This window comes from Centroberyx gerrardi, chromosome 7 (assembly GCF_048128805.1).
Source record: "Centroberyx gerrardi isolate f3 chromosome 7, fCenGer3.hap1.cur.20231027, whole genome shotgun sequence".
In the NCBI taxonomy this organism is placed as follows: domain Eukaryota; kingdom Metazoa; phylum Chordata; class Actinopteri; order Beryciformes; family Berycidae; genus Centroberyx; species Centroberyx gerrardi.
Genome location: NC_136003.1, coordinates 10,273,693 through 10,301,411, shown reverse-complemented (window position 1 = coordinate 10,301,411; position 27,719 = coordinate 10,273,693). Strand labels below are relative to the sequence as shown.

The following is a 27,719-nucleotide window of genomic DNA, read 5'->3' as shown; positions in this document are numbered from 1 at the left end:
CATCTTTTCTGTTTTTCTGCTGTATTACTGCATTATAACACCTGACTGCACTCTCCATCACCTCTGTCCTTGCTGTGTGTGTTTGAATGGAAAGCAGTCTGCATTGTCCACAGTTTCCAGTTCACTTGTAGGTAAAAGGTCAACTGGCTGATGGGAATGGCTGGCACGTATACTGGGCTACATGGCTCTGTGTGTTTACGTGCCAGGTCGCCGCCCACTTCGCAACGTCACAGCCCATATCCCGCCTGTGATTGGCTGCCTGCAGCGCCCTCCGGTGAGTTGCAGTGTTGCAAAAGCAACCCGAGACATTACCACGCTGAGGAGAGAACTGCTGATTCTTAAACCGAGCCAAACCGAGACAGCAGAACCGTGGACAAGAAGTAGCTCTCAGCTCATATAGGAAATATAATTTATTACCTGCAAGACCTTGAAGCTTCTATTTATTTCAGCTGACACAGAATACACTCTTGATTCATTTCTTCCCTCATGTAAAGGTTTGTTTTTTTGTTGTTTGTATGCATGAGGGCGGACTTGTAACACTTTTCAAACAAACGTGTAATCTACTAAAAGAAAACACATCCGGAAGAAGGAATGGATGAATCGAAGAGCGTCTCGTCGGACCGAAACATCCTCTGCCTGTTTGACGTTGACGGCACTCTGACACCACCGAGAGAGGTGAGCTCGAGCCGCATCAAACCACAGCGCGTTTGATTGGTCGCTTGCTTGATTGAACGTTATTACAAACCTTTATAACAGCTGCCTTTTACTCTGCATCTTCCTCATTGTGCCATGCCGTTGTAAAAACCTCACTTGCTGTTGACGCGCCTGCAAGGGATCCAGTGTCCTTGTGCAACCTTAAATACAGTTTTCGGGCCGTGAACTCATCATAACACATTAAGTGAGGCAGTGACCTAGATGTAGTTTAGTATCTTCCACCTCCTGGTCCCCTATTAAGTCGGTGTGTCGCTTCTTTACCTTCATGTTTGCCTTTGGATGAATGTCACGCTCCAGACAAAACAGGCATTACAGTATGTGGAAGCACACCGCGTCCCCTTGAGCTCTCCTACTCTTACATTCATTCATGCTGTCGGCGGTGCATTCCAGTGTTTTTATATTAAATCACCTCCTTCCCCCTGTAGAAGTAAACCAGGACTTCTCTTATAGCCGCCTTTACTGCAGTGAGTCTGTCCCCCTTCCCTGCTGAAACAGGTTTGCCCTGTCGGTGTCTCCGGTGTCCTGTTGACACATTTCCTAAGCACACATGGACACTGTCCCACATGGGCTTTAATGAGTTCAGCATCAGTGGTTATTATTATAGAGTCTCCAGAGGAAACTGAACATAAGGGCTCCCAGACTGACCTGACACACATCTTGGAAATGCCAATCACTCAGAAATACCTGTATCTGTTATGAAATGTTCAGGGAGGAAAGTCAATGTTTGTTTTCCATATAATGATTTCTCTTTCTTTTTTTTTCTTTAACACCATTAGGGATTAGGGAATAACACCATTATCTGGATTACACAACTCTGCTCCTCTTGCACCAATTTTTTGTTTGTTTGTTTGTTTGTTTGTTTTTTACAATTTTGACATTGTTTTTTTTTTTTTTACAATTATCACTGATCACTCATTAATACCTTCTGCTATAATGGGTTCATATTGGATAATGTGTGTGTGTGAGAGAGAGAGAGAGAGAGAGAGAGAAAGAGAGAGACAGAGACAAAAAGAAAGATGATAGAAAAAGTGTGCGTGTGCGTGTGTGTGTGTGTGTGTGTGTGTGTGTGTGTTGTGGGCAAGTAGCATGTGTTTCCTGTTGGAGCGTACGTGAGCAGAGCAAACCCAGCGCCCTGATATTACATAATTCAGTTTCCCCTGTGTGAAGCTCAGGCGGTTTTCCTCTCAGCCCAAACGTCAGAAAAATGTCCGTGGACAAAGAGACTGGAGCTGTTCCAAATTAATTTAAGCCTGTTTCTCTCTTCCAGTTTCTTGTTCTTGTTTCAAATAACCATCATGCTTGTGTGTGACACTAACTCTGCTCTTACAAAGAAACTACCAATACCTCACAGACTTTGTGATTGTCTGTACATTCACTTCATGTCATTCATCTCTGTTGTTTTCTCTTAGTTCTGTGTAATGATGCTGTCATTACACTGTGCAACATACAGTTTTAGCTTTTTACTGATGATGTGTGTGTTCATTCATGCATGTGTGTATGTGTGAAGGAGGGAACTCTTTGCCAATGTGCGCAAGGTAACTGCAGTTAGTTGTTTTGCATATCCCTGCTAGACACACACAGGCACATGCAGTGTACTTAAGTAGAAGTTGAAGTACCGGCGTAAAAATCTACTGAAGTGAAAGTAGAAAGTAGCTCATTTAAAATGTACTGAGAGTAAAAGTTACTGAGCTACTTTTTAGAAAAGAGAACATTGTTAGCTGTGATGTTTTCCATGTGATAACTAAAAAGAATGAGAGGACAGAGTTCAAACTACATTCTTTTAATCGGAAAAATTAGAAATGACAAAATAAAGTGCACAAACAAAGTAAAACTGGTGGCTAAATGGCTCTACAATTGGCCAATTTATGATGGTCCACTTTCTGTTGCTTATGGAAAGCCACAAAATCTGTGCTCTGTATTGGATGTGATTTAAAATGTAGTAAGGTACAATACGTAAGTGAAAACGTAATTAAGTAAAAGTAAAATTGCTGACTTAAAAAATACAAAAAATGCACAAAAAGCTACTCAATTACCATAGCATGAGTAAATGTAATTAGTTACTTCCAGCCTTGTATATCACAGATGTAACATCAGCTGCCGACTAACAGCTGAAACAAACCTTCCTGATGATCAGACTATCAGCAGCTGTTTGTCAGCCTCTCTGCCTCTAATCAGACTTGTATGTGTTTCCTGTCTGCAGAAAATCGACCCACAGCTGGACGAGTTTTTCCAGACTCTGCGGAGCAAAGTGAAGATCGGCATTGTGGGAGGATCGGACTACTCCAAGATAGCAGAGCAGCTCGGGGAGGGGGACGACGGTGAGCGAGCCTCTTCCCGCCTCGGCCTCGTTTCCATACTGTACACCCAACTGGGTTACATTACGTGACATAACACCTTTTTTATGTCGTTTCTGCTGAATTGGACACCATTCAGCAGAGAGCGACAGGGAGGATGGGAGAGAGGTGGGGATTAATATGGGATGTAGGTCATGAGGCAGACTCAAACTCTGTCTTGAGTGTGTGTTATGCACCTTAATCCAGCGATACACAGAGCTTCCCCATGGCATAATTTTAATTCGAAAGCCACAAAGAGGATGAAAACGCAAAGAAAACCCAGGAGCCTGTTGTAACTAGTTCAGTCTGATCATCACCCCTTTCCTGGATGATTGTCTCATGATGACTGTCTCATTTTCACTCATCATGACGTCAATGTGTCATTGTCTTAATATGATTTCCCAACAGCGCTTTAGGACCCACAGTTCACCTCCGTCTATAAATCATGAACATACTAAACACAGTCACCTGCGTCATAACTGACGACTGCGGTCTTGTTTAGTTTACTCTCCTGCCTGCCATACACCAACCTGCTGCCAAAAACACACCGGCACACTGACCCTCACACTGTCAACTTGTTGGCACACAACTGGAGAGGCTGGCTGGAAACCACAGCTCTCTCACGTATCAGGCAATATTCGGCCATAGCTGGCATGCAGTTAAAGATGTTGTGCCAAAGGTGAGCCGTGTGGTTTGCCAGCATTGCCAAGGGTGCTAAGTGTGACACAACAGATTTGCGTAGCAGACTGAGTAAATATAGCAGAATTAATCCCCATTTAATTCTCCACACTAAGTGATACACGCTGCAGCAACTGATACTGTAATAACTGCTGGATAATGTAAGAACTTGTCAAAATGTAATAAAATCTCACTCTAAATGGGTTGAAAGTGTAATTAAACCTGTTTATGTAATAATAACATCACATTATTACATTAACCAGTGATTATTACTTCATTAGGGTAAGATACTACAGTTAAAATATGTTACATCCCTTATGAAGTAATAATCACAGTTTAATGTATTTTATAATATCCAGCAATTTATTACAGTAACCGATTTTATTACATTTTAAACCAATTTAGAGTGACATTTTATTACATTTTAATAAGATATTACATTATCCAGCTGTTATTACATCATTAGCTGCTACATGCCCCTCAGTATACTGTCAATTGCATTTGGATTGTGCTATTTGCTATGTGACTGCTGTATGTGAGAATAACTAACAATACTGACATGAAAGTGATCAGAGCAGCTTTTCCATTGGTCAAAGTTAAGTAGAATCCATTGCACAAACAATTATTATTGCTTTCTGAGCAGCTTTGTATTTAGATGTAAGTGTTACTGTGCATAAGTCCAGTGTTGTCGGCCCATAGAGCAGTTCAGAGAACATGCAGGCCAAAGTGAGTGGGAAGGTCAGACGATTAAACTTGACTTTTCCAGATAGCATTACATGCACGGTAATCTGCTACCGGGTATAATCCCTCTGAGGTAAATATAGCAGGTCAGCAGGAGGTTGTTCTGTTGTCATCTGCTGTATTCAGACCAAAGTGGAAGAATAGTTTGATTACTTTTAATTTTGCTCTGTGTTATTTTCGAGTCTGTAGTACCTAGAGCACCAGATAAGCAGGGAAGGTCTGTTTCTGTCCATGTTGCCAACTTCCCCCGTTCTCTCTCTTGCAGTGATACAGAAGTTTGACTATGTATTTGCTGAGAACGGCACGGTGCAGTACAAAGATGGCAAGCTCCTGTCAAAACATGTAAGTGTTTTATGTATTCATTATGTGGTTATGGTGGAGCACAAGAACTCAGGAACAACACATGGCAGTAAGTTCATACTCACACCACAGGTTCCCCCTACAGAGCAGATGATCTGATTAGATCCTGCATAGATTTGCATATTAATGAGGAAAAACTGATTTTCTTGAAACTACTATAACTCCTTAATATTTTAAGATACAGAGTTCATATTAATACCGCCCATGTGTTATGTGAAGACAAGTATGTTGACTCAGAAATATTTGCTAATTAATGCGTTCATTAACTCAATGAATGATCTCATTAGCATAACTGGTTATGTTTAACACGCCATGGTGATTATGGCGGGACGTTAGGCAGCTGAAGTCCCTCTTGTTTTTTAATGTTTTTAGTCAATTTCAATGAGCATGAACCTTACTGAACATAAATAATACATGCTTAGACCAAACTGAGATACTCACAAAGTAGGGAAAGTGAGACAAAATACAAAAAAACGAGAGCAAACTGTATGGTCAGTTGCACCATTTCATTTTTCCCATGGTGCCACAGCACCATGGGCATCAAGAGGCAAGTTCAGGTCAGACTTCATCACAGTTGAGGAAATCATTTTCTACAATCAGGGCTATTGCTTACTTAGCAGTAAACAATAGGCAATAGCAGTAGTACATACTGCTAAGAAAAACTATTTTTAACTCTCAATATTCACACCTATGCTGTAGTTGTTCACATAAATCCCACAATCCTCTTGTAGTATTTAGAAAGAAGTTCTCATGTCAACATCTGAGGAAAAATCTTCATTGTTTTTTTATGTTTACAATTGGAAATACATATCTAGGAAAACATTGGATATTATGGTCACAAGTCACAACCCTGGCTGATATTTGCACTTTTACAAGAGGCTTTTAATTTTTGTTTACTAGCTGTCACTTACGAAACCACAAGCAAGCAGTGGGACAGTGGAAGTCTGTACTTATGTGTTTTTTCCCCTGGCAGGCCATTCAGAACCAGATAGGAGAGGAGCTGCTGCAGGACCTGATCAACTTCTGCCTCAGCTACATGGGGCTCATTAAGCTGCCCAAGAAAAGGTGTGGCTGGAACCCAACTCACAAGACACACACACACACACACACACACACACACACCCCTTACTCACTCATAGACACACGCATGCCCTAAAACATACAGAAACACGCACACCCTCCTGTACTCACGTGCTTACAGACACAGACACACACACCTTTGACCTGTTTCCAGCTGCACATGTAGATCTCCTGTCTGAGGCCCCCGGCAGGCCCATGACCTCTTAACATGCCCATCATAGTTATGGGGCCTGACAGACAGGACTGCTGAATCAGTGTCAGTTTATCCTCCAGGTATTACTCAGCTTTGACGTGTTGAGGCAGCAGAACTGTGTAATTATTGTTTGTGTCAGCCAGCAGACCTGGTACGCCGGTAAAACCACCCGTTAAGTCTTTTGTTCTCCCTGCAGGGGAACATTCATTGAGTTCCGCAATGGAATGATCAACATTTCTCCCATCGGGCGGAGCTGCACACTGGAGGAGCGCATCGAATTCTCCGAAATAGACAAGGTAAAGGAAGAGAAGGAAGTTGGTGATCAAATCGCCATTCGTTCACTTAAATGAAAAACACTGTTTGCTATATCTATTTATCTATTTCATTCTTTCACTGTTGAGCCTTCTGGAGGTCTGGTTGGCCTAATTCAACCAAACATCTATAATGGGAGTAGCCCATGCTGCCTTCAGGTGCACCTCGGTAGTTCCTACTTACAGGTTCGGAGGTCGAAAGTACGACTTGCTATGCGTTCAAGTGGTTTTGGTCGTAAATGCCACATATACGGACGCCTCAAACACACTACTGATTGTGCTTCTTTTGTCACACCAAAGAAATACAGAACTATTTTGCGCTTCAGCAACATAGCAAAGAGGAAAGGATGCACATTAGGTGTTGATGTTTTTCAGGTGCATGCGTGTGTAGGCTATCGTGGGTGGCAGAGAGAAGCACAGGTGTGTGGACAGTTGAAACTGACACAGTAAACACAACACCTCTTGAAGGCACCAATACCTGCACTCACACACTCAGCCTTGACACATTTAGATTAGCTGGCTAGTGAATGATGCTGCCTGTCTGAGGAGGGTGAGGGGGGGTAAAAGTCAAAACAATGTTGAGCTTTCAAGACAGCTTAACAGGCGGTCCATTGATGGTTCACAGAGCCGTGCGATATGGAGGAAGCCGGTGGAGGATGGAGAGAGGTTTAACCCTTCAGCTCCTGCACGCTTTTCCTTGCAACTGCATCCTCTGCTTCTTTAGTCCACATCCTTTATCCACATACTGACAAAATCATCCGGTTATTGTAGCCCGATGTGTACAGGAAAATTATACAAATTAAAATGAATGGACAACAGAGCAGATAATAGCACAACATTACCATCAAGGATAAGGATCCATCAGTAACAGAGAATTTATCAAGCAGAGTCTGACTCCTTTCTTCCTTTCCCCGCAGAGAGAGAAGATCAGGGAGAAATTTGTTGCGGCCCTGCAAGAGGAGTTTGCTGGGAAGGGACTACGGTTCACTAGAGGTGAGACAGTCTGATGCACCAGAGCCAGCTGGCACACACACACATGTGAGGGAGTTTCCAGGAAGAAAGGACAGAATTAGTTCACCCGAGTGCGTGTGTAAATTTGTAGTCGGTTCACGCCCCACGCTGCTACAAAACACATGATATAGTGGCACTTTAGCCAGACTAGCTTACTGGCAGATGGGTTCTTTCTCAGTAGAGTGAAATCTGTGTCACTGGCGCACAGCGGGATCCGTTTCAACACAGCCTGTGCACATTTCTGACATCTATTGCGACTTGTTTTTCCCACATTTCTTCTGGACAGAGTCTTTTTCCGTTGGCCACTAAACGTTATTCTGTGTCATATCAATCACGGTAGTTTCAGCCAGGCAATCTGCTCAAAAAGCATCCCAACTATGCTGATGCTTCCCATGAAGAATGGAAATGGCTGCTGTACTGTCTCCTGTGGTAAGCAGGGAGCGAGTTAACGATCTCTCTTGCTTTTCTGTTCTTATGTTCGTGCACTGCTTTGAAGAATGTTTTTGCCAGCACAGATGCGGTGGCAGCTGTTACAGGAACGGCTGATGGACGTTCTTTACTGTGATTACAGACACTTTTGTGACACCAGCGGTACTCAACTGTGACTCGGACCCAACCGCATCACTGTCCTACCCATAATCACAGTAAACAACGCCCTCTTAGGTATTATTCCTGTATTATCGCGTAGCATTTTATAAGGAAACACACCCTGATCAGAACTCAGCGTGTCACTGTTTGCAGCAGATACTCTATTCTATGTCACACATATACACACACTTCTCTCTCCCTCTGGCACCATGGGAGCGAGGGATGAGATGTTTTTCTCTGGTTAATCAGATACTTGGTGTTTGCGTACATGCTCAGCGAGGTGTGAAGTCCAGTTAATGACTTGTAAAGCTGCGCACCGCTCAGACAAACAAACAGCTGCAGACCAGACAGGCAGGCAGGCTTGTTTTCCCTCATGACTCTCCCTGCTGATGCCTCCAGGCTCGGAGCAGAAGGGAAAGTGTTATTGAGTATGGTGGTGACCTCCGGTATTAGTTCACAGATGCACAGACACACACTGATGCACACACACACATACATATGAAGAGGAAATATGAAATTTACCTGAAGTTCATCATTCAGTATGTGTAAAATATAGAAAGCCTAGGCCAAAGTGCTTATGTTACTTACTGTGCTTTAATAAATTCCCTCATTTGTTTTAATTTGTGGTGTTCATTTTGTCAGAGTAGGTGGTGGATATCTCATTTTGGAACAAAACACACACACACACACACTCAGTTTGCTGAGGCGGAAAGCAATTGTGAGCATTTGTGACAGCGGAGCCGGTTGCGTGATTTTTACTGTTTGCACTGTCGCCTCTGACACTGAGGAACACAGCCAATGAGCACGGCTGTGTACGGAGGATAAGATGTATTTGTTTGCCTTCCACAGCCTGTATCTGCTTCTGCAGGGCTGCCCTTGTTAGCTGATACTGCTGATCACTGCGATACGTGTTACATAAACCTGCGTTTCGTCTTCCAGCCAGTCTACACTGAATGTACAAAACATTAGGAACACCTTTTCATGAGGTACACTGATGAGGTGAATCTAGCCATTATCCCTTATTATTTTCCCTTTAAATCTCTACCAATCACAAAGGAGACGTAGATTAAGAGAAGCAGACGAGTTAGAGAAGGGTTTTTGAGATTTTGAGTTTTGAGATGTGGATTGTGCAGAAGGGGCTGCAACTCAATATCAGGAAGATGTCCCTAATATTTTGTGCATTCAGTGTATTTCCCTCAATTACCTAATTTCCATATAGGGATCATTAACGTTTCATCTTATCTAATTGTGTATATTTTTCCATTTTCATATGCGTACCCTTTAGAGCTTTTCAGTTAAGTATTAGGCTTTTTCTGCCTTTTGGCTAAGATTAACCACAGTGCTTACTCACCCTTATTTAGCAAGTTGCATAATTTATTAACATTTATTTACAGCAATGGCCCTTGGGGTTTAGCAGCAGACTGAAGGAGGGTTAAATACACACACACATTCACACTTATGCGTTGTCAGCTGTCTATCCAGGCAGGAGACAGGGGTGAAAATGGCAAACTGGGGGAAGGGTTGGATGTGGTTGAAGGTGTTTGTGAAGAAGGTGTTTGTGAAGGAGGTGTGTGTGTGGAGGTGTGTCAGGGAAACACACCCTCCGATTGGCCGAGTCCTCCACAGCTGTTGCCTTTTGTGATTGGCTCTTTAAATCCTCAGCTAAGTCATAATGGCAGTGAAAAGAATGGAAGTGGAAGGGGGAAGGGCTCCAGGGGAAATTTAAACGGCCGCCTTGCAGCAAGCTTTGCAGGAGACTTTTCAGTCACATTTCATGGTTCAAAGGGCATTGTGTTCTTTTGACATACAGCAATGACAGTCATTTTGCTGACTTTTTAAGGGATAAACCAGTCTGTATTGTGTCTGTATCTAATACAGCGGGTGAACCAGTGATATCAGAGTTGCATAGCGTAAATATAAGACTATACAAAACATAATGTTGCCTTAATTATCTTTTCTCTGAGTTGCAGCCATAATCAGCTGGTTACACATTTATTTCTGAAATCGTAGAATGCAAGAAATGCATGGCATGATCAAATATTAAACTATTGGGCAGAGTAAAGAAAAACAACAAGAGCAGAGAAGAAAAGAGACAGAGCGATAAGAGGAAAACCAAGGAGGCACGTTCATGCTGTTGCACTCTTAAAAAGAATGTGTCACCAGATTTATTCATCTGGTGTGGGGACAACATACATTTGTATTTGCTTCCAACTCAACATATGTTTTTAACAACACATATTGACACAAAATATGTTATTATTAGCATTTTTTGTGTCGAAAAATAAGACATACATATATCAAGTGTGTTAAAACGACACATCTTTTTTTGATAGTGCAGTGTGGCTGTTTCCATGACATGGATGCCTGCCAAGGGTCTGAATTGTCACCACAAACAGTCTGTCCCTGCTGGACAAAGAGCTAAATGCCACCGCCAGCAGCCACAGCCGCTGCCCAGAGTGTAAATAAAGTTTGTCCTGCAGAACTGAGCACAGCTATGGGAGTTGTCCTGTGTAAACACGGAATATTGGGTATCCTGGTTAATAAGTGCTGCACTGTAAATACAACTTTCACACTGTTTTATCTGCTCTTGGATGTCTTGGATGCCCCCTCTTGCAAAAAATAGCAAATACCCTTACTGATGTTTTGTAAGACATTTTATCAATGAAAATTACTTCTGTTGAGGAAATACTCAAGTATAGTATATAATTAAGATGAATTGAAGTGAACTTCTCCCTATCTCTGTCAATCTACCACTCCATCCCTCTTTTCCCAGGCGGCCTCATCAGTTTCGACATCTTCCCGGAGGGCTGGGACAAGAGACTGTGTCTGGAGCTGCTGGAGAGCGAAGGCCTGGACACCATCTACTTCTTCGGCAACGAGACCTCATCTGTAAGTTCAGAGAGGAAAATGAAATACAGATATGGACAGTAGTTTCCATTTAGAATACCGTATTTCCTCTAATAGTGGCCCGGGCCTTTATTTACCTCAACTGCAGAGGGTACCAGGCCTTTATTGGAAGCAGGCTTATATTAGAGACAGGCCTTTATTTCTAATTCCCTCTGTTTGATAAGTATATTTGCTCATATTTTAGTACGAAGCCTCCTTGTTTTCTGACCTGCTTCTGTTGGGGTACGTTAGGTAGACGTGTTTTGTTACTGCAATGCGTTACGATAATTGCGGTAATCGACGACGGCATGCTCCAGAGACTTCTGCCGGCCAAGCCGTCTTGTGGCACTTGTATGTTACTACAAACTACAGTTACAAACAGGCACCAGGAGTTTACCAGTATCCACCGTTGTTTGCATGTAAGCTGAAGCTAACTGAAGCTAACTGAACCTGGGCGCCGATGTGTTCCCGGTGATCCTGCCGAGATTTCGGTGGGGGTCCGGGGCTTGGATCGGGAGGATCAATGCGGGCCGTGGGCGCGGTGGAGAGGCAGCGGCGGAGGGAGGAGACGGACACGGTGCAGCCATATAACGTTACTAGGTTTTGACCTAGTCTTGTTTCCTTTGTTTTTTCCCCCGGCCTGTATTTGAGGCCGGCCTTTATTTGTTCGTGTCGACGACGGCCCCGGCCATTATCGGAGACCCGGCTTTTAATTGACTACAGGCCACTATTAGAGGAAATACGGTAATTAAGTTTGCGAGAAAAACTTGAAGGGCAAGTATATGAAAAGAGACCAGTGCCTGCAGAAATGTGATTTACATAAATTGGAATTTGTCATGCTCATATTGAACTGTTGAATTTTTTAAGAAAAGGAATATTTAGAATAAATGAATTCAGGCTCAGCCAGGACATCTGCTCACCTTTAAATACTTTGCTGCAGGTGCAAAGGGAGTTGGTTAAAGCACATCAAGTAAAAAAGAACTCCATGCACAAAGACAGCGTTGAAACTGAATTTGAATTGAGAAAATGGAATTTGAAATAATAGTTAAAAGTTCAATTCAATTGTGATCACATTCAGTTTCAGCCAGTGCATTCAATTTCAAATTTTGTCTTACAACTTTTTTTCAATACATTTATTAAACAGATTTTTTTTTTTTTATCCAGTGGTTCAATATGAGCTTCACAAATTCAAATGTATGCAATTCAAATACAGTCTCTGCTGGCTCTAACAGCTCACTTCACTACATAGTTTCTCCTGTGAGCATTACAGGAGAGAGAGATATGGATAGAAATGGCCCTTGTGTTGCTAAGATTGCAACAGAAGCCACGCCAAAGTGTTCAGTAACACAGAGATAAGACAGAGGCTGCAGACTGTTTGGCCCGGCTGAGAGGTTAAAGATTAAAGTTCAAAGGTCGTGCTTTTAGATTAGAGGAGCTGACCTCTAACTGAAAGAATGTCGATCAGTGGGCGGGTGTTTTTTGTTCTCAGTTCTTTCACAGGGAGAGAAAGGTAAAAGGAGAGAAAGATAATGAGGGACGGTGTCATGGGGGTTAAAACATCCATTCACTGCAGTCGGTGCACACAGCAAGCTGCAGTCATGTTTGTACATAACAAGCAGTAAAAGTGATCAGTCTGGTTCATCATTTTAATCATGCAGTCTGTCACTCTAGGGAGGAAACGACTACGAAATCTTCAACGACCCGCGGACGATCGGCTTCACAGTCTACTCTCCCGCCGACACAGCCAGGCTCTGCCGAGAGCTTTTCTTCGACGCTCCACCCAACGAGTCCTGATGTCCCGGGCTGACCGAGTGCAGCACCCCCTCCCCCTCCCTCCTCTTGCCCCCCCTCTGAACTCCCACCTGTGGCCATGGCAGGTACTACAACCAGCACCTAGAGGAGCAGCGGCGGAGGAAAAGAGAGTCGAGGCTGATTATGAACTATTGAAAAGACGCCACTACGCCACTACTGAGTTCCTCCAAGCTAATGTATCCAGTGTCCATGTTAATATGATTATTGTAAATGGGAACGAACAGCAGCGGGATCACTGCGGTATCGCATTTGGCCAAATGCCGTGGAATGTACTGTGGGATGTGATTACAGGCAAAGCCAGTTATTATTAAACAGATAGATCCCATTGCTTTTTTAAAGGGACAGTAGCTGAGGGAATGTTAAGAAATGTGCTAATGTTTATTTCCCTAGAGCTGAGGTTTTAATACTGTGCCAGAAGATGTTTGTAGCTTGTTTAGATATGTATGTATAAAATGAAATTAACCAAAAACTTAAGTGGGCCCCAGTATAAGATATTCTGCAACGTTGAAAGTTAATACTGCAGATTACTTTGAGTATAGAATGATATACCTGCTTTTGCTTTTGCACTAATGTTGGCTTAGTTTTATACCAATAGTTGGTCTAAACTGATGCTGAACACTGCTAAAGGAGAGATGAACAGAGTAAGAGAAAGAGTGATATCAAACACAACAGAAGAACCATGTGCTGTTTGCTTTGTGTCCATGTTGGAAATGAGATTAATGAAGCGTAAAGGAAGATCTTGGCCTTTCCTTCTATGAAGTTGATGACCTATGAATCATTCCAGCTATTTTCATTTCTCCAAACCGCTCTGAACTGGATTCATGGACTGGATCATTTTTTTTATAGTTTATGCTGTGATCCCCTAGAATATGTATTTTAACCTTGCAAAGTTGGTGATAGCTGCTAGAAATGAAAGAGGAATCTAGCTCGTCCTGCTTGTTTCGCAGAAGAAGAAGAAGAAGAAGCAAAAGACCTGAAAACGAAAACAGTGCATTGAAGTGAAGATTTATTAGATTCATATTTAATACAAAGCTCATTACTGATGGAATTAATTCTGGAATGAATTTTTTTTTTTTTTTTACTTTTTATTTATGAACATTTTTCACATTATAAGGATAGCAAGCAAAAAGCAAACAAGAAACAAAAACTAAAAAAGCAAACAAATATGAGGTCATGGGGCGATCAGTAAATCAAGGCAAATTTGCCTAATTTAAAATAAAATATCGCACATGATACATACAATAATTATGAAAGATCTGTCTCATTGGCTAAATAAACACACCATTTTTCCCACCGTTTTTCTCCCAGTTCTTTTTGGAGCCGTATGGAGTCGGCCATCTGTTCTAGAAGATGTAGGTGTTTAACAGTATTGACAAAGAGGCCAGCAGTAGGGCAGTTTTTCTGAAGCCAGTATTATGTAATGGGAATGAATTCATCTTAACTGATGAATGATGTTATTGTGACCAAGTCACTGTACAAGCTGTTATCAGTCAATATAACAACTGTTTTGAAAAAAATGTTTTTAAGAGCTATGTCATGGTCCACATGCAGTATACTGGTGACCCCATGGATTTTAACATTTGCAAATTCTATTCAGGTTTTTAAATAACTTGTTAAAAATTAGAAACTGAAGTTCCACAGTGATACAAGTTATGTTATATCATGTCTTTTCATAATGTTGGTTAGGAGAAATTAGCACATCCTTGACTAGCTTATTATTATAAATCCTTGGTTTGCAGGTTGTCACTAGTCAGATACACCAGTAGCAATATTATGTGAAGCTGTAACACTCCTTAAACCCTGAAGAACATCAACCCTCAAGAACCCACAGAGAACATGTGGACTTACTGCACAGTAGATCGACCATTATAATAATGTGTCACTGATGATAATTGTGTGAATAATCATGTTGTCTTTGAATCATGTATGGATAAAAATAGTTGTATTTTGTGTCCATTCATTGTAATAAATCTTTTTTGATATAATTTTACTGACCACAGTTTTCTGGTGTCTTGTTTTACTGTTTACCATTGTATCAAATGGAGCTTTGACCTCATAACAGTGTAAACAGTTATTTTTTGTTTATTTAGCAAAGGTAATAATAAAAATAAAATGTATAATTAAAATAAATAAATTTAAAATAAAATAATATTTTACATCCATTCATGGCAATGAATCTTTTTGATATGCTTTTGATGGATGCAATTCCGCAGGGCCTCTTTTGGCCATGTTGATGTATAAGAGTGTAGCACATTTGCTGCTATGTGCATTATTTTACCATTTAAGAGTTTACAGTTTGTTTCAAGAGCACAAACCTGTGAGCTTTTGGTTACGGGACAGTCTCTAACTACTCGTTCATACCGGTCTCCCCTTTCCTCCTGTCTTTATCTCACTCCCACTTCTTCTACCTTGCTAAAGATATACACATACTCTGCTAAATAAACACAGCTTCCACCAAATCTGTGAATCATAAAATGCTTTAATGTTCTTTCAAGGCTCAATATAAGTAATAATGGTGATCACCGGCGCAGCGGCTTGTCCACAAAAGAAAGTGCTCTGATGTGACAGGAATGAACTGAACACAAAGTCTTATGTTGAACAAATCCAGGCAGTGAGACTGACAGATAGACAAGATGCATAGAGACTTCATGGAGTAGATATTGTATAAAATGACGTACAGTAAAGTATATACCGGGCAAACATGGAATAACTACAAATGACATTTCAGTGACAATGAATTCCTCTATTGGCATCAACTATGAAATGATGTAGTTCACCATCACATTGACTATTCTCAAGAAATCACAGTTATATTGTTTCTCTAACAATAGAAAAAGAGATTTAGAAAGAGATTTTTTTTTTTAGCAATTCATGGCTCGAACCCTTTTGAAACAAGAATAGTCAAACAGGACAACAAATTGAACTCGATAACCCTGATAGTGACGTCTGGAAGGGTGTGGCAGTTTTTCTCTGTGGAAGTTCAAAATTTTTTAAGTGCAACTTTTGACTCTATTACCCCAAAAACATAAATGTAGCAATCCCAAGATACATACAAATCTAAACAAATCATTGAATAAATAAATAGAATAAATAAACGAAAACGAGAGAATACAAACAAGGTTATGCATTTGCCAGGAAAATACGTGTAATCGCTTTTCCATTCACAGTAAAATATAAGTATTTTTCAAACGTCCATGCTTGGTTTCTTGTGTTTTGTCCGCTTCAATCCCCTTCATGCTTGTTCTTTCTCACACACAGATTTACCTCTGCGTTTCTAACTCACTATCCCTCTAACCTTCAGTACATTCCTCTCTCCATCTCATCAAAAAAAAAAAAAAAAAAGTTCCTCTTCTTTTTGCCCTCTAAGGTAATGTTTCTAAACTGGTGGGTTGAATCCCAAAAGTGGGTCATGAGATGTTCTGTCAAGGCCGCAGACAGAGGATAATTTCTGATATTGTGGTTTAGATGACATTTTGGTTCCTCTATGCAAAACCAGTTGAGAATCACAGCTCTAAGGATTGTCAACATGCCATTTCCACTGCAACACCATCGGTCCAATCTCTTCAGCCTCCATTCCCTCTCTTACTTGCTTTCATATCCATTATCTCTACTGGATTTCTAATTTTCCGCCCCGTCTTCCCGAAGTTTGCACCTGATGTAAAAACAGCGGAGTGCGGGTTAAGATCACGACTCATCTGACCCGTGCTCGCACCGATCCCGTGATCCTTAAAATCTATTTGGGTGAAGTAAACAAGTGCAGGACAATTCCGAAAAAGAAGGGAAGTAAAACTGAATTCAGCGCTCGTCTGTGCCGTTCGGTCCTCTCTTCCCTGCACACGCACTCTGCGGTCACGTCTTGGTTTGGAGATCTGCACCACAACGGCCTGACGGCAGGTACAGGTCTCCATGCATCATGTCAGGCTGTTGGAGGGCCGATCTCCAAGCAAAATCAGACCCACAAGCTCTTCCCTACCTGCAACTCTGATCCCCCCCCCCCGCTGGTAACTGGCTGGATTTACACTCCCATCTCAAATCTGATCTTTTTCCACCTACATAAATCTGTTTTTATTTCACTGCTGTCAAAACATGAAGAAAAAAGAAGACTTTTTCCTAATTTGACAGCAATGAAAAGTGTCACATACACAAATCGTCAGCTAGTTTAACTCTGAGAGTATGTGAGTGTTTATATAAGTCCACGCCCATTAGAGTTAATTTGACACTTTTGGATAGTTTTGAACAGTCGCCCCAGAGCCATATCAGCTCTATGATTGGACAAACAACTAACCCTAACACTGGAAAATTTGTGTGTAGATAAAAGTTGAAAAAGATTTGAACTCAGAATGTAAATCTGCCGTTACCCTCATCATCATCCCCAACCTGTATCCCCCCCCCCCCCCCCTCCACCCCCCCCCCCCCCCCCCCCCCCCCCCCCCCTCCCCCATGCCCAGACCGCCCCAGCCCACCCCAGCCCCACGCCCAGCCCAGCCCGGCCCGGCCCCTGTGCCCAGTGTGACCCACCGGGCCCGGAGCTCAGGCCTAGGAGCTGATGATCTGACCGGACCAGGTCTCATGTTTCGTCCCTGGGTTGAGATGTGTGATCTTCACCTCCACCGCCTGCACCTTCAGGTTCTTGGGCGGGACCCGGGAGACTTTGTACGTGACCTCGTCGCCCTCGACCGGGACGTACTCGCCCTCGATGCTGAAACGGGAATAAAATTAGGATGAGGTGTTATGATAAGTGTGGTCAGTTTCATTTCATATTGTCTTGTTATTCAGACGTAGGAACAGCACAGAGGGTTACACACAAAGGAAGAATGCATAAAGTGCTGCCATCAGAAATCAAAACACGGCCTACACAACAGGATTGATAAGACTTGTTTGAAAGATTGACGCTGTATCATGCTAAAAGAAAGAGAAATGCTCTTGTAATGACTTAAAGGAATAGTTCACTCCAAAATGTTGTCACACGCACATAATCCAGAACAGACTCTTCTGCTAGAGCACTGTCAATGTGGAAATTCTAGCACATAATGAGATAAATATTGGACTTTTGGACCCACAGTGCAATCTATTGGCTATTATGCTTCTATTGGAGTTGTAAAAAGATAATTTGACTGACATTAAGGTGAGTAGATAATGACAATGAAAAACATAAAAACTTCATGTTGTTGAGTTCTTAAAATGCTAACAGAGTGCACTGAGTTGTAGATTTGGAGCAGATTTGTGCTGCTGTTTGTAATTCAGCATTTTTCTCTCAAATGAGTGAACTGCTTGTCTATGGTTAGACATTTCAGAGTATTGCAAAGCGAAACAAAATGAATGACTACTGTCCTGTCCTATTATAATGGCAGCGGCAGTGTGATAGATGTATAATGCGTGTGTGTGATTTGTCTGTGAGAAGTGTGTGCAGTGCCACTCACTCTGAGATGTGAACAAAGATGTCTTCACCGCCATGGGAGGGGCGGAGGAAGCCGTGACCCTGTGACCTGGAGAAGTTCTTACACACACCTTTAAACACCGGGCCTGAGTGAGCGCGCACCGTACTGTGGAGAGAGAGAGAGAGAGAGAGGAGAGAGAGAGAGAGAGAGAGTGAGTGAGTGACAATGAAATTCTTACAGTGGTATTAACCATGAAATTAGTTCATTCAATATCATGTTGACTACTGAGTTTTGTTATATTGTTTCTCTAATAACGGAAAAAAGAGATTTAGAACAATAAAAAAAGTTACTTTGTTTTATCTTGCAATCACAGCTCAGACCCTTTTGATGAGAGAGAAATGGAGGAGGGTGGGATGAGAGGAAAAGAGGAAATGGGAGGACTGAGAGAGAGATTGAGGATCAGGAAGAAGGTGAGAAAGGGAGATGAAGTGGTGATCAAATGGACTCCCACACGCTGTCTCCTCATGATAACAGAAGAGATGACAGCACTCCTCCCTGTGGTGATTCATACAGTAAACAGCACAGTGTTTGAGCTTTCTTCAGTCCCACGCATGCCACAGACTAGGCCAAGATACTACAACATGCACGGGTTACATTAGAGAGACAGAGTAAACACCGAGGATATAGGAAGGGCTGGGCGATATGGTTGAAATCATATCATGATAATAAGGATTTTTTTTTTCAATATCGATGTATATCGATATGGCATATGTATGCAAAATCACGTTAAATAATCAAATTAATGTTCATCCCATTGAACCTAATGCTAATGTTAGGTGTGATGTCAAACAAAACTGAAATATTCAAATAATAATTTTGTCAGAGTTTTTAAATAAAATTTGCTTGTTATCATCAATTTAGACAGCAGAATTGTGTATCGCCATATCCCAAAATCACCATATCATCACGATATGATTCCACTGAAAGACGATAAACGATAATATTGAATTATCGCCCAGCCCTAGAACTTCTAGAGTCTCCTTACGCTGAGTAGGTGCGGGTGCGCTTGGTGGGCAGCGGGCTCGGCAGCTCCCGGGGCCGCGGCTGCTCCCCCCCGGCCTCCCACACCCGGCTGCCCTCCCTCAGGAAGGGGAAGGAGAGGGACAGCGGGGCGCTGGGGGAGCGCAGCGGGGTCTCCGAGGGCGACGCGAGGCCTGGGTCCGCCATGTGGGGAGGGAGGAGGGCGGCGCGGTGCGGCGCGGGGCGGTGCGGTGCGGAGGACGGTGTCGGGCTTCTCGGCTCTTCTCTTCACGCCGCGGACCGCTGCTGACACCGCCGTCTGTCTGTTAGTGTCTCTGCGAGTCTTGTCTTGTTCACAAGGCCTGCCTCGGCGATTATCCAGGTCAGCGCTGTCGTTTCAAGTCTATCAGGAGGTCTTGCTGTGAGGGGAGGCCAGAGGGAGAGGACAGTGTCATATGGCTTTATATTGATGGAGGAGAGGAGGGTAGAGAAGGGGCATGCAGCTAACAAAAACCCTATTCAAGTAGGAAACCACAAGTTAAACTGCAGAGGCAATCAGAGCAGTCTTCCCCGCTAGAGGCTGTGAAATAGCACAGACAGGCCTATATTTTCCTTGGGCCCTTGGACATTTCCCTTTGGTTCAGTTGTATCTGAATTCCAATACAATCCCATATGGTTATGCTACATGATTTATCTCTCAAGGAATGATACTCAAAATATAACATTTAGGCTATTACATTCCAGATGCCCATGTGTTACAAATAGTCAAATCTATGAAAATATCCTTTGCCCTTAAATATCTGATCTGCGATCTGTTTTGCAATGTCTCCACAATGATGCTGAAGGTGAGGATAAGGGGGCGGTTCAGCTGATCTCTTGTCAGCGTTCAAGGGCAAATCCAGCCAGGAGACACCATTAACACAGAGTGTCTCAACCAGCTGACATCCACACAGTAAAAACAAGCGTAGACAATAAACAGCAAGTCTTATATTAAAGCTGGACACGGTGCTTTTTCACTGCTGTTGCTCCTCGGGCCTGCAGAGCATCATATGTGGGGGAAAATAAGAGCAGAACGGATAACGCGTGCATTGTGTGTGTGTGTGTGTGTGTGTGTGTGTGTGTGTGTGTGTGTGCCGTGAGGAGGACAGCAGCCTTCAAGATGGCTTTGTTGTTTTCCTGCCACCTCCCTGCTGCTCCCACTCCTCCGCCTGCATCATCATCACCACCATCATCATCATCATCATCATCAAGGTTACACACACGCTACAGTACAGAACACTGGGGCTCCCGGGCCGTGACGTCAGATCAGCTGCAGAACGCGCCGCGGCCGCCCGCCTCCGGTGGTGCGCTTGTGACGTCAGCACCCCATCCCCAAATGAACTATCAACTATCCTATAGGAATATAGGAATATTATAGCGATGCCATGGGAGATTTAGAAACACCACAAAGTATGACGAGGTCGTTGTAATCACACGAATCACACACGCACACACACACACACACACAAACTCTACAAGTTCCTATATGAATATTCTAGGAATATTATAGTGATTTTGCATTGGCCAACTGTCAGTGGACCAAAACATTAACATTGCAGCACCGAATGCGAGTCAATCCGGTAGAGTGGCAAATGATGTTCGCTGGCACCAGTCGGTGGAACATCTGGATTTGCAAAGATGAAGCTCCATAAGCTTCGGCGGTAAAGAAGGGTCATGCTTTGCCTCTCTAGCCTGGGTCCTGGGCACATTTCTCCAGTCTGACGATGAGGAAAAAGCACTAATGTGTGTTAAGGAATGTGTGTGAAAACAGAAGGAATCGCACACTGAGATTGTCCCGAGAGCTGAATGAATCCCACTTCACTTTCCTCAGCTGCACAAATCCCAGCGCGTCCATTCATTTATCACTTTGCATGCGCGTGGGTGTCCTATATGTGTTTTTTTTTTAAATTATTTCAGCCCAGGATCCTAGTGATCATCAATGCATGTCTTACGCTTCAAAGTCATAGCAGAAAAGGTTATTCGCTGGTACATCTCCGAGTCACAGCCTCATCAGTCAAACGTTACATTCTGTCCTTTTCCTCGAGCTGCCGGATCAATCCCAGCAAATGACAAGAAAATGTGGGGAAGGTGGCAGGCGATGGTGGGGAGACAATAACTTGGGTAACAACGGGGTGAGAGGTCCGTTCAAAGCCTATCGGCGCTCAAATATGGTCGCAATGTGTCATCGATCGGTCCTCGATGTATCACCGATTCAGAAAAAAACCTGTCATTCATTCATTAATCGGTTATTAACAATCTATCGAGCATGCGAGGAATACATTTGCCCAATCCAACAACAATAGCCAGTCACACTCCCCCCTGCAGGCACTTTAGGATCTATATATTGACAGAAATGTTACTTACTGCATTGGGCGCGTTAGCGGCTTGAGGATGAGCGGTGTGTTTTTTGACGGTGTGTATTATATAACGAGTAATGAAATAAATAAGTCGAGTAAATCCGCGTAGACCGACGGAAAACCCTGATGTGAGCGGCTGGTGAGTCTGCGCAGCTGGCGGAGATTCCTATGGCGTGATGCGACTGCCTGTGTGTGTGTGTGTGTGTGTGTGTGTGTGCGTGTGTGTGTTCTGTGTGACTTCTCATTCTGTGTCAAGGATGTTATCTGTTACTGGCACAGTGTGATCTCTGTGGTGTTTTTTCTCCCTTTTTTATTCAGACTTCTTTTATCTCTATGTTTTATGGTTTTTAGCATGCAAACATGTTTTGCATTGCTCTATTTGAAATATTGTCAGGAAAAAAGACAGTGGGTTATGTGGTTAGGTTGGACTCCAATAAAGCCATATTGAATGATGTATCATCTTGTGTTGAATGGGCTGTCTTTTTCAAATATAGATTTAGATGTACAGCAGCCATTTTCAGGAACTACTAATTTTGTTTTCATGAATAAGTATGTAAAATCAAACTCTTATGTATAACTCTTAAAGATGCTATTAAAAAATGTATATAAAAACATGACAATGACACTACTTTGAACCTAATGGTATTCCACACAACACAAAACAAAAATCATCACATAGAAATATTTCTGAGTTTATTAAAACATAAGGTAGCATAGTTTTGGTATAAAAGGGAAATATTCTCTCATCTCCAATATATTATGACAAGTATTGGTTTGATATAGTTTTACTGTCTTTTCAGTAGAACTAGCTATTTATATGGTAAATAATTTTGTCACATATTCTCAATCAATAAGCTTTCTGCAGGCAATATCTACCTAAATACAAATGGAGAACTGTAAAGATAAAAGTAGAGAATAGATCAATAGAGAGGGACTATGTGTGTTCACATGCGCCTGCAGACTGTCTTTGGTGTGTGTGTGTGTGTGTGTGTGTGTGTGTGTGTGTGTGTGTGTGTGTCTGTGTGTGGTGCATTCACATGCAACCCATCATTTTTCACTGATCAAAATGCAACTGTCTGCCCCAGTTTCACCAAAGCCAACTGAGACAAATTCATAAACTGGCCATGCAGTTGTCACATGAAACAGCACACAGGGTTTTTGATTGTACAAGAAACACTTGTGTATTGTAAACTGTATGGCGTTCCACTAACATTTACAGTACAGAGGGCAGATCTGTATCCCTTATAAACAAGTCCTTCACTGTCCTTCAAACTGCGGGATTTAAACGGACTGCCACTAATCCCTTTTGGGATACATTTCCTATAATCACACAAAATGGTAAATTCAAAAATCACAGCAACCACTCACTCTGATGATACACGATTTACTGCTTAGACAAAACAGAAATGCAAAATATTACAAGGCTGTTAAACAAACTGAGGCAGAATTTGTGCTCAAACAACCAGAGCAGATTTACCATTTTAAATGAAAAGTAAATCCACTGAGATTAACAGAGGTGACTCCCATGGAAAACCGATCTATTATTGTTGCACAATACGATGTTTCCATGGCATGGACCAAGTGCATTAAACAGGTGCTGTCATGTCTGACGAGGACCCATATGACAGAAATGTCAAATTTTAATAAGGAGAATGTCGCCCATGTTCATTTCTCTTGCCTTATTGATGAAACTCACTAAAACTTGGGGTGTACACACCAGTTTTCTCAAGTTAGTTTGGCGCCAAGGTTATCATCCAGACAAATGATGTTCAACTTTCACCCCAAGCTTCAGAATTTGTATACATGGCAACTGCCTAGCTTAGCCAAAAGCCATCTAATCTAGTGATCCATGTGTGTCAAACCCATTTGAAACCCATACGATTTGGGGGGTCAAATTCTCATGTGAAATGATGAAACTGAAAGTTCTTCATCAATCATTCATTCAGTTCTAAATATGTGAGGATGGTTAGTGAGTGGGTTCACAGTCGGCAGGTGTGTTAGCAGTGATAGCAGTAGTGACTGTATTTACAATACAACCACCAGAATGAGTCTCAGTGTGACAGAGCTTCACATAGGGGTTACATCAGTCACTTCTGCCCCTTTTGAAGACGGACAGTGCTTTTCCAGTATTGGGACTCCAGGTTCCTCTCACTGGAACACTCTGGCATCGTCCACGGCAACAGGGTCCTATGTCAAGGGTGCTGTGTCCACGGCAACAAGGTTCTATGTCCATGACGACATAATCTTCATGTGGGACAACAGCTTAAAAAGAGGGATAATGTCCATCAGCTCAAAGATTCTTCATCTTAACCATCAGATCTTGGCAGCTGACTATCCGCTCCTCTCTTGTTAGTCTGTTTATCAAAGTCAAAGTCCTTGTTTTTCACTTCAGTAAGGGTTTGTGAGCCTTTGCTAACTGTTCCACCAGGACAGGAGCCCCAGCCCGGGCTCACAGATGGTCCCCTGAAACAACAAAAACAAGAGGAAGGAGTCAGATGGATGCGGTACTACTTTTGGTTAAAGGATAATTCCAGCGAACAGTGAATGATAAGTCCTCTCTTCCCTCTGAAGATTCCTGTGGTTATCACGTGACTCATTTCCCTACTAGACGCTATTCACTTTCATTCAGCTACAAAAGATATCAAAACCAAATTTCTGAGAAGGCCTACACTTTTTGGTTATATCGAAAATCCCCCTTAGACTGCACTTCTCACGAATCGTCCTCTGTGGTCACATCCTGCCACATCTGAAGCCTCTCAGCTGAGGAAGTGAGGTTTTCAGCCTGAAAGTAGTTCTTATAAAATGGATTAGAATAAAGTGCTAAGCAAGGTTTATTATTTGACATGTAGATGCACAGGTCAGTCAGTCCTACTGTTAATGAAACGCTTGTTTCCCACAAGACCCGTTTCAAAATTTAGAAAATATAGGTAAGACCTAGGACATCTATGAAATCTACCTTGCTACAGCTTACTAGAAAAAAACAAACAAAACCAAACAAAAAAAACAGGAATTTCATAAGGGAAAGAGGGCAGTCTGGAAAATAGGCTCAACATTCACCATGGCCGGAATTACCCTTTAATGTATTTTAATGTATACATTTGACAGCAAGTATATCTTAACACAAAGCGTCATCTATAAGAAGATTCTTGGTATTATAAAGACTATGTGATGTGCTTGATTAAAAACAGAGAAAAGAGCATCCTTGGCAATGTTAAAATGTGTGTTCATCATGGAAATGCGTTCTTACAATCAGAGTGTACGGTGCCTGTTTCTTCTGCCCGCTGTCCTCTGCCGGCGGAGCAGTCGACTGTCCCGGTTGTGGCGGAGTCTCTGGCGCTGCGGCAGAGGGGCCCGTCGGCGACGTATCCAGGAAGACTTCGTCTGTCACCCGAAAACGGATCTCCTCTCCCTGGTCCATGTAGAGGTCGTGGGCCCCCTCGTCCGTCTCGTATTCCCAAACCCAAACCTGCTCCGCTTCATCGCTGGGGCAGCCGCTAAGGAAGGCTTCATCACTCAGTAGTTACGCTAGACAATTATATTCAATTCTAGCTTGGTGAAATTCAATTTGTTTATGATTCACACAACAAGTCAATCACAACACTTACAATTAACTCCATTGATAGGAACGTATTTACTAAAAATGAGGTTCAGGATACAATTTGGCAGGCTGCTGCAGTGACTCTGGTGGAATGAGGATGTCGTCAAAGAAGCCCATCGTCACTGTGAAACAGAAAGGTCACCATCAATAAAGTATTATCTTATCTTATCTCTTATGTGTAGTCAGTGTTTACCACAGCACTCTAGTCTAGGTTACATCTAGTGCAAGGGGAAGAGGAAGGGGGGGACTAGAGGGACACTGTGAGCCTTCAGGCCAAGTAAAGGCTGTTCAAAACGTATTTTAAGTACTTTTATACACGATTCAGACTGTGTGGTGAAGTTTAATTTGGCTTATATGCACCAATGCCTCCCTAGTATTCCAACACAGATGAAAAAGCCAAATGGACAACTGAGGTGGAGATCCACACAAGTTCCAAGAAAATGCCTCTGAAAGCCCACATCTTATTCTAACATTACAGTCCAAAACAGGCATCATGAATACACAAGAGAGAAGAGTAACCCATCTGTACTGCATGCAGCTCAATAGTTTATGTAGGTGTAAATTACATTTATATTAAAAATGGGAGAGATGACTAACCCAGATCACTAATGGAAACCTGCTTAAATCGTAGACACTACTCACCGTGAACTCCCTCCTGACTGCAGTACTTGATTTTACCAACCAGGATCTCATCGAGGAAAGGGTGAAAAACAACGTATCTGAAATGAACTGACAGAAAGACCAAGAGAAGATCGAAGTGAATCAGTAGGTAAGAGTTAAGTGGAGTAATTGAGAGTCAAGAGGGGACCACAGAGATTGCAAAACAGAGCACAATAATCAACCTTAACTCCTATAAGTGGAGTATACAACACAGTGGCAAAAAGGGGGTCACAGCTTTGAACCCCAAGCCTGACCCATATCATTCTGTAGGCACATATGATATTCTGGCAACCATATTAGTACTGGCAATATTACAGTGTTACTGCAGCATTTATAAGCTTGTGAACGGACAAAAATGAATGTGTTTTATTACCAGATGGGGAAAAAGCATTTCAGCTGTTGCCACTGTGCTCCAAATACATGCTTTCTATGTCTCACATAAGGCAATCCACATTACAATCAGCTTTCCAAAACACTTGTGTTGCAACTGAATCGCTAGGTGCAGCAAAGCCGACTGTATCTATATCAGTGTTTCCCCCAGAATGTTACTCTTGGCAGGGTGGAAAAGCCTCTGAAAGGACATTTAGACCATGTGACACCCATAATAATGACATTTTTAAGGTGGGGTAGAAATATACACTCTGAGGCGTCACTGTATATAAACCTTAATCCAAGTTATCCTCCTCATCATCATCCTCATACCTTTAGTGTGTGAGGCTCCATCTCCTGGGAATATATAGGAATCCTCCAGCTTAGTGATGTCATACAAGCAGATGCAGAGGCCGACATTGAACACCACCTTCAGGGAGGAGACAAAGGCACAGTTTAGCTAAAGCCAAACACCATGGCATGTCATAACTCACACATGCAGGAGAGATGAACACACACACACACACACACACACACACACACACACACACCTTGTTGGCCAGTTTCTTGTTGAGCTCTTCAGATATGGCCTCGTTCAGCTGCCTCTGGAAGTTCCATGGAGGAATCCTGACCGTGTCGACCATCTCCACCAACACGAACATGATTCAGGCTCAACTGTGAGGGCAAACAACACGACTGAGATACTTTTTAACCAGCTGTTGTACAGTAACAGGAAACAAACTGCTTTTAAATTGTTAATTACGTTACCCGGTCTTATTAAACAACCCCAAAATGAGTTTACAGACAGTTAACTGAAGCTGCAAGTCTGAGCTGTCAGCCTGGCAAAACGACTTTTAGCTTACCTGTGCTTACTTTTAGGTATTTCTTCTTTACGACAGCATTTTCTGTTTTTCTTCTTTAAAACGTACTACTGTCAATTATAATAAAGCATCGATTCTATGGTTCACCAGCTAACCAGCTACATAAATTAAAAGAATCTCCAGCAAAATCGACATTTCTCCACATGTGATTAACTGCGACAGTAAACTATCGTTTACGGCGTGTCGCAAATTTAAAGGCACAGTGCACTTTTCATTCCTAAATCATGTTGTCGTTTCCTTTGGTGAATGCTTCAATTTGCACTCGAACTACAATGAATAATTCATCGGATGTTCTCATGGGTCTGGTAATAGATTTACCTAAATCCTATTTTAATGTCGTCTAGATCCAAAGTCAGGATTTGTGTACTATTAAAATGTAAGATGCAGCCCAATCTCTCCACCATCGATTTTAATCATATGCTGCCTTCAGGTGCTGCCGGAATTAACGCAACGCAAAGAACGACGCAACAAAGAGGGAAATACAGCTGTCAGTGTGGTTGTATTTTACTGATACCAGAGTTGCCAAGATGTCATGTTTCGGGGGCAGACAACATGGAGGCTGTATCAACAACTGATGTTAAAAGTTGTGTATATAACAACTTATGAACAAGAACAATTATATTCCTGACGTGCATTTTCTCCTCTTCATTCTGCACAAAGGAACTCTATGTCACTTGATTTCTAAAACAAAACAGCCACTGAAACAAGTT

The 27,719-nt window shown here is 42.3% G+C and overlaps 3 protein-coding genes across 3 annotated transcripts; 1 reads left to right on the top strand and 2 right to left on the bottom strand.

The window, feature by feature from the left end:
* Positions 1-349: 349 nt before the first annotated feature.
* pmm1 (phosphomannomutase 1) lies at positions 350-14,701 on the top strand. Its single transcript, XM_071902010.2, has 8 exons — positions 350-675; positions 2,915-3,032; positions 4,732-4,808; positions 5,800-5,891; positions 6,296-6,395; positions 7,328-7,403; positions 10,783-10,898; positions 12,567-14,701. The coding sequence occupies exons 1-8, from the start codon at positions 592-594 to the stop codon at positions 12,687-12,689; spliced, it is 786 nt and encodes a 261-aa protein (XP_071758111.1). The 5' UTR covers positions 350-591; the 3' UTR covers positions 12,690-14,701.
* Positions 14,702-17,235: 2,534 nt separating this feature from the next.
* csdc2b (cold shock domain containing C2, RNA binding b) lies at positions 17,236-19,312 on the bottom strand. Its single transcript, XM_071902012.2, has 3 exons — positions 19,131-19,312; positions 18,128-18,250; positions 17,236-17,406 (listed from the first exon to the last, which is right to left on the bottom strand). The coding sequence occupies exons 1-3, from the start codon at positions 19,310-19,312 to the stop codon at positions 17,244-17,246; spliced, it is 468 nt and encodes a 155-aa protein (XP_071758113.1). The 3' UTR covers positions 17,236-17,243.
* Positions 19,313-23,362: 4,050 nt separating this feature from the next.
* On the bottom strand, positions 23,363-27,153 carry polr3h (polymerase (RNA) III (DNA directed) polypeptide H). Its single transcript, XM_071902011.2, has 7 exons — positions 26,992-27,153; positions 26,680-26,803; positions 26,462-26,558; positions 25,742-25,828; positions 25,158-25,221; positions 24,749-24,983; positions 23,363-23,964 (listed from the first exon to the last, which is right to left on the bottom strand). The coding sequence occupies exons 2-7, from the start codon at positions 26,788-26,790 to the stop codon at positions 23,914-23,916; spliced, it is 645 nt and encodes a 214-aa protein (XP_071758112.1). The 5' UTR covers positions 26,791-26,803; positions 26,992-27,153; the 3' UTR covers positions 23,363-23,913.
* Positions 27,154-27,719: the final 566 nt, after the last annotated feature.

Bases quoted from the DNA above. Each gene is read 5' to 3' on its own strand.
- pmm1 (XM_071902010.2), top strand. From the start codon at position 592: ATGGATGAATCGAAGAGCGTCTCGTCGGACCGAAACATCCTCTGCCTG. The intron at 4,809-5,799 runs GTAAGTGTTTTA...TTCCCCTGGCAG, and splicing joins GCAAGCTCCTGTCAAAACAT to GCCATTCAGAACCAGATAGG. The intron at 10,899-12,566 runs GTAAGTTCAGAG...CTGTCACTCTAG, and splicing joins TCGGCAACGAGACCTCATCT to GGAGGAAACGACTACGAAAT.
- csdc2b (XM_071902012.2), bottom strand. From the start codon at position 19,312: ATGGCGGACCCAGGCCTCGCGTCGCCCTCGGAGACCCCGCTGCGCTCC. The intron at 18,251-19,130 runs GTAAGGAGACTC...CTCTCTCCACAG, and splicing joins CGCACCCGCACCTACTCAGC to TACGGTGCGCGCTCACTCAG. The intron at 17,407-18,127 runs GTGAGTGGCACT...TTCCCGTTTCAG, and splicing joins ATCTTTGTTCACATCTCAGA to CATCGAGGGCGAGTACGTCC.
- polr3h (XM_071902011.2), bottom strand. From the start codon at position 26,790: ATGTTCGTGTTGGTGGAGATGGTCGACACGGTCAGGATTCCTCCATGG. The intron at 26,559-26,679 runs GTGTGTGTGTGT...TCCTCCCTGAAG, and splicing joins ACAAGAAACTGGCCAACAAG to GTGGTGTTCAATGTCGGCCT. The intron at 23,965-24,748 runs GTAAGAACGCAT...TTGTTGTTTCAG, and splicing joins AGGCACCGTACACTCTGATT to GGGACCATCTGTGAGCCCGG.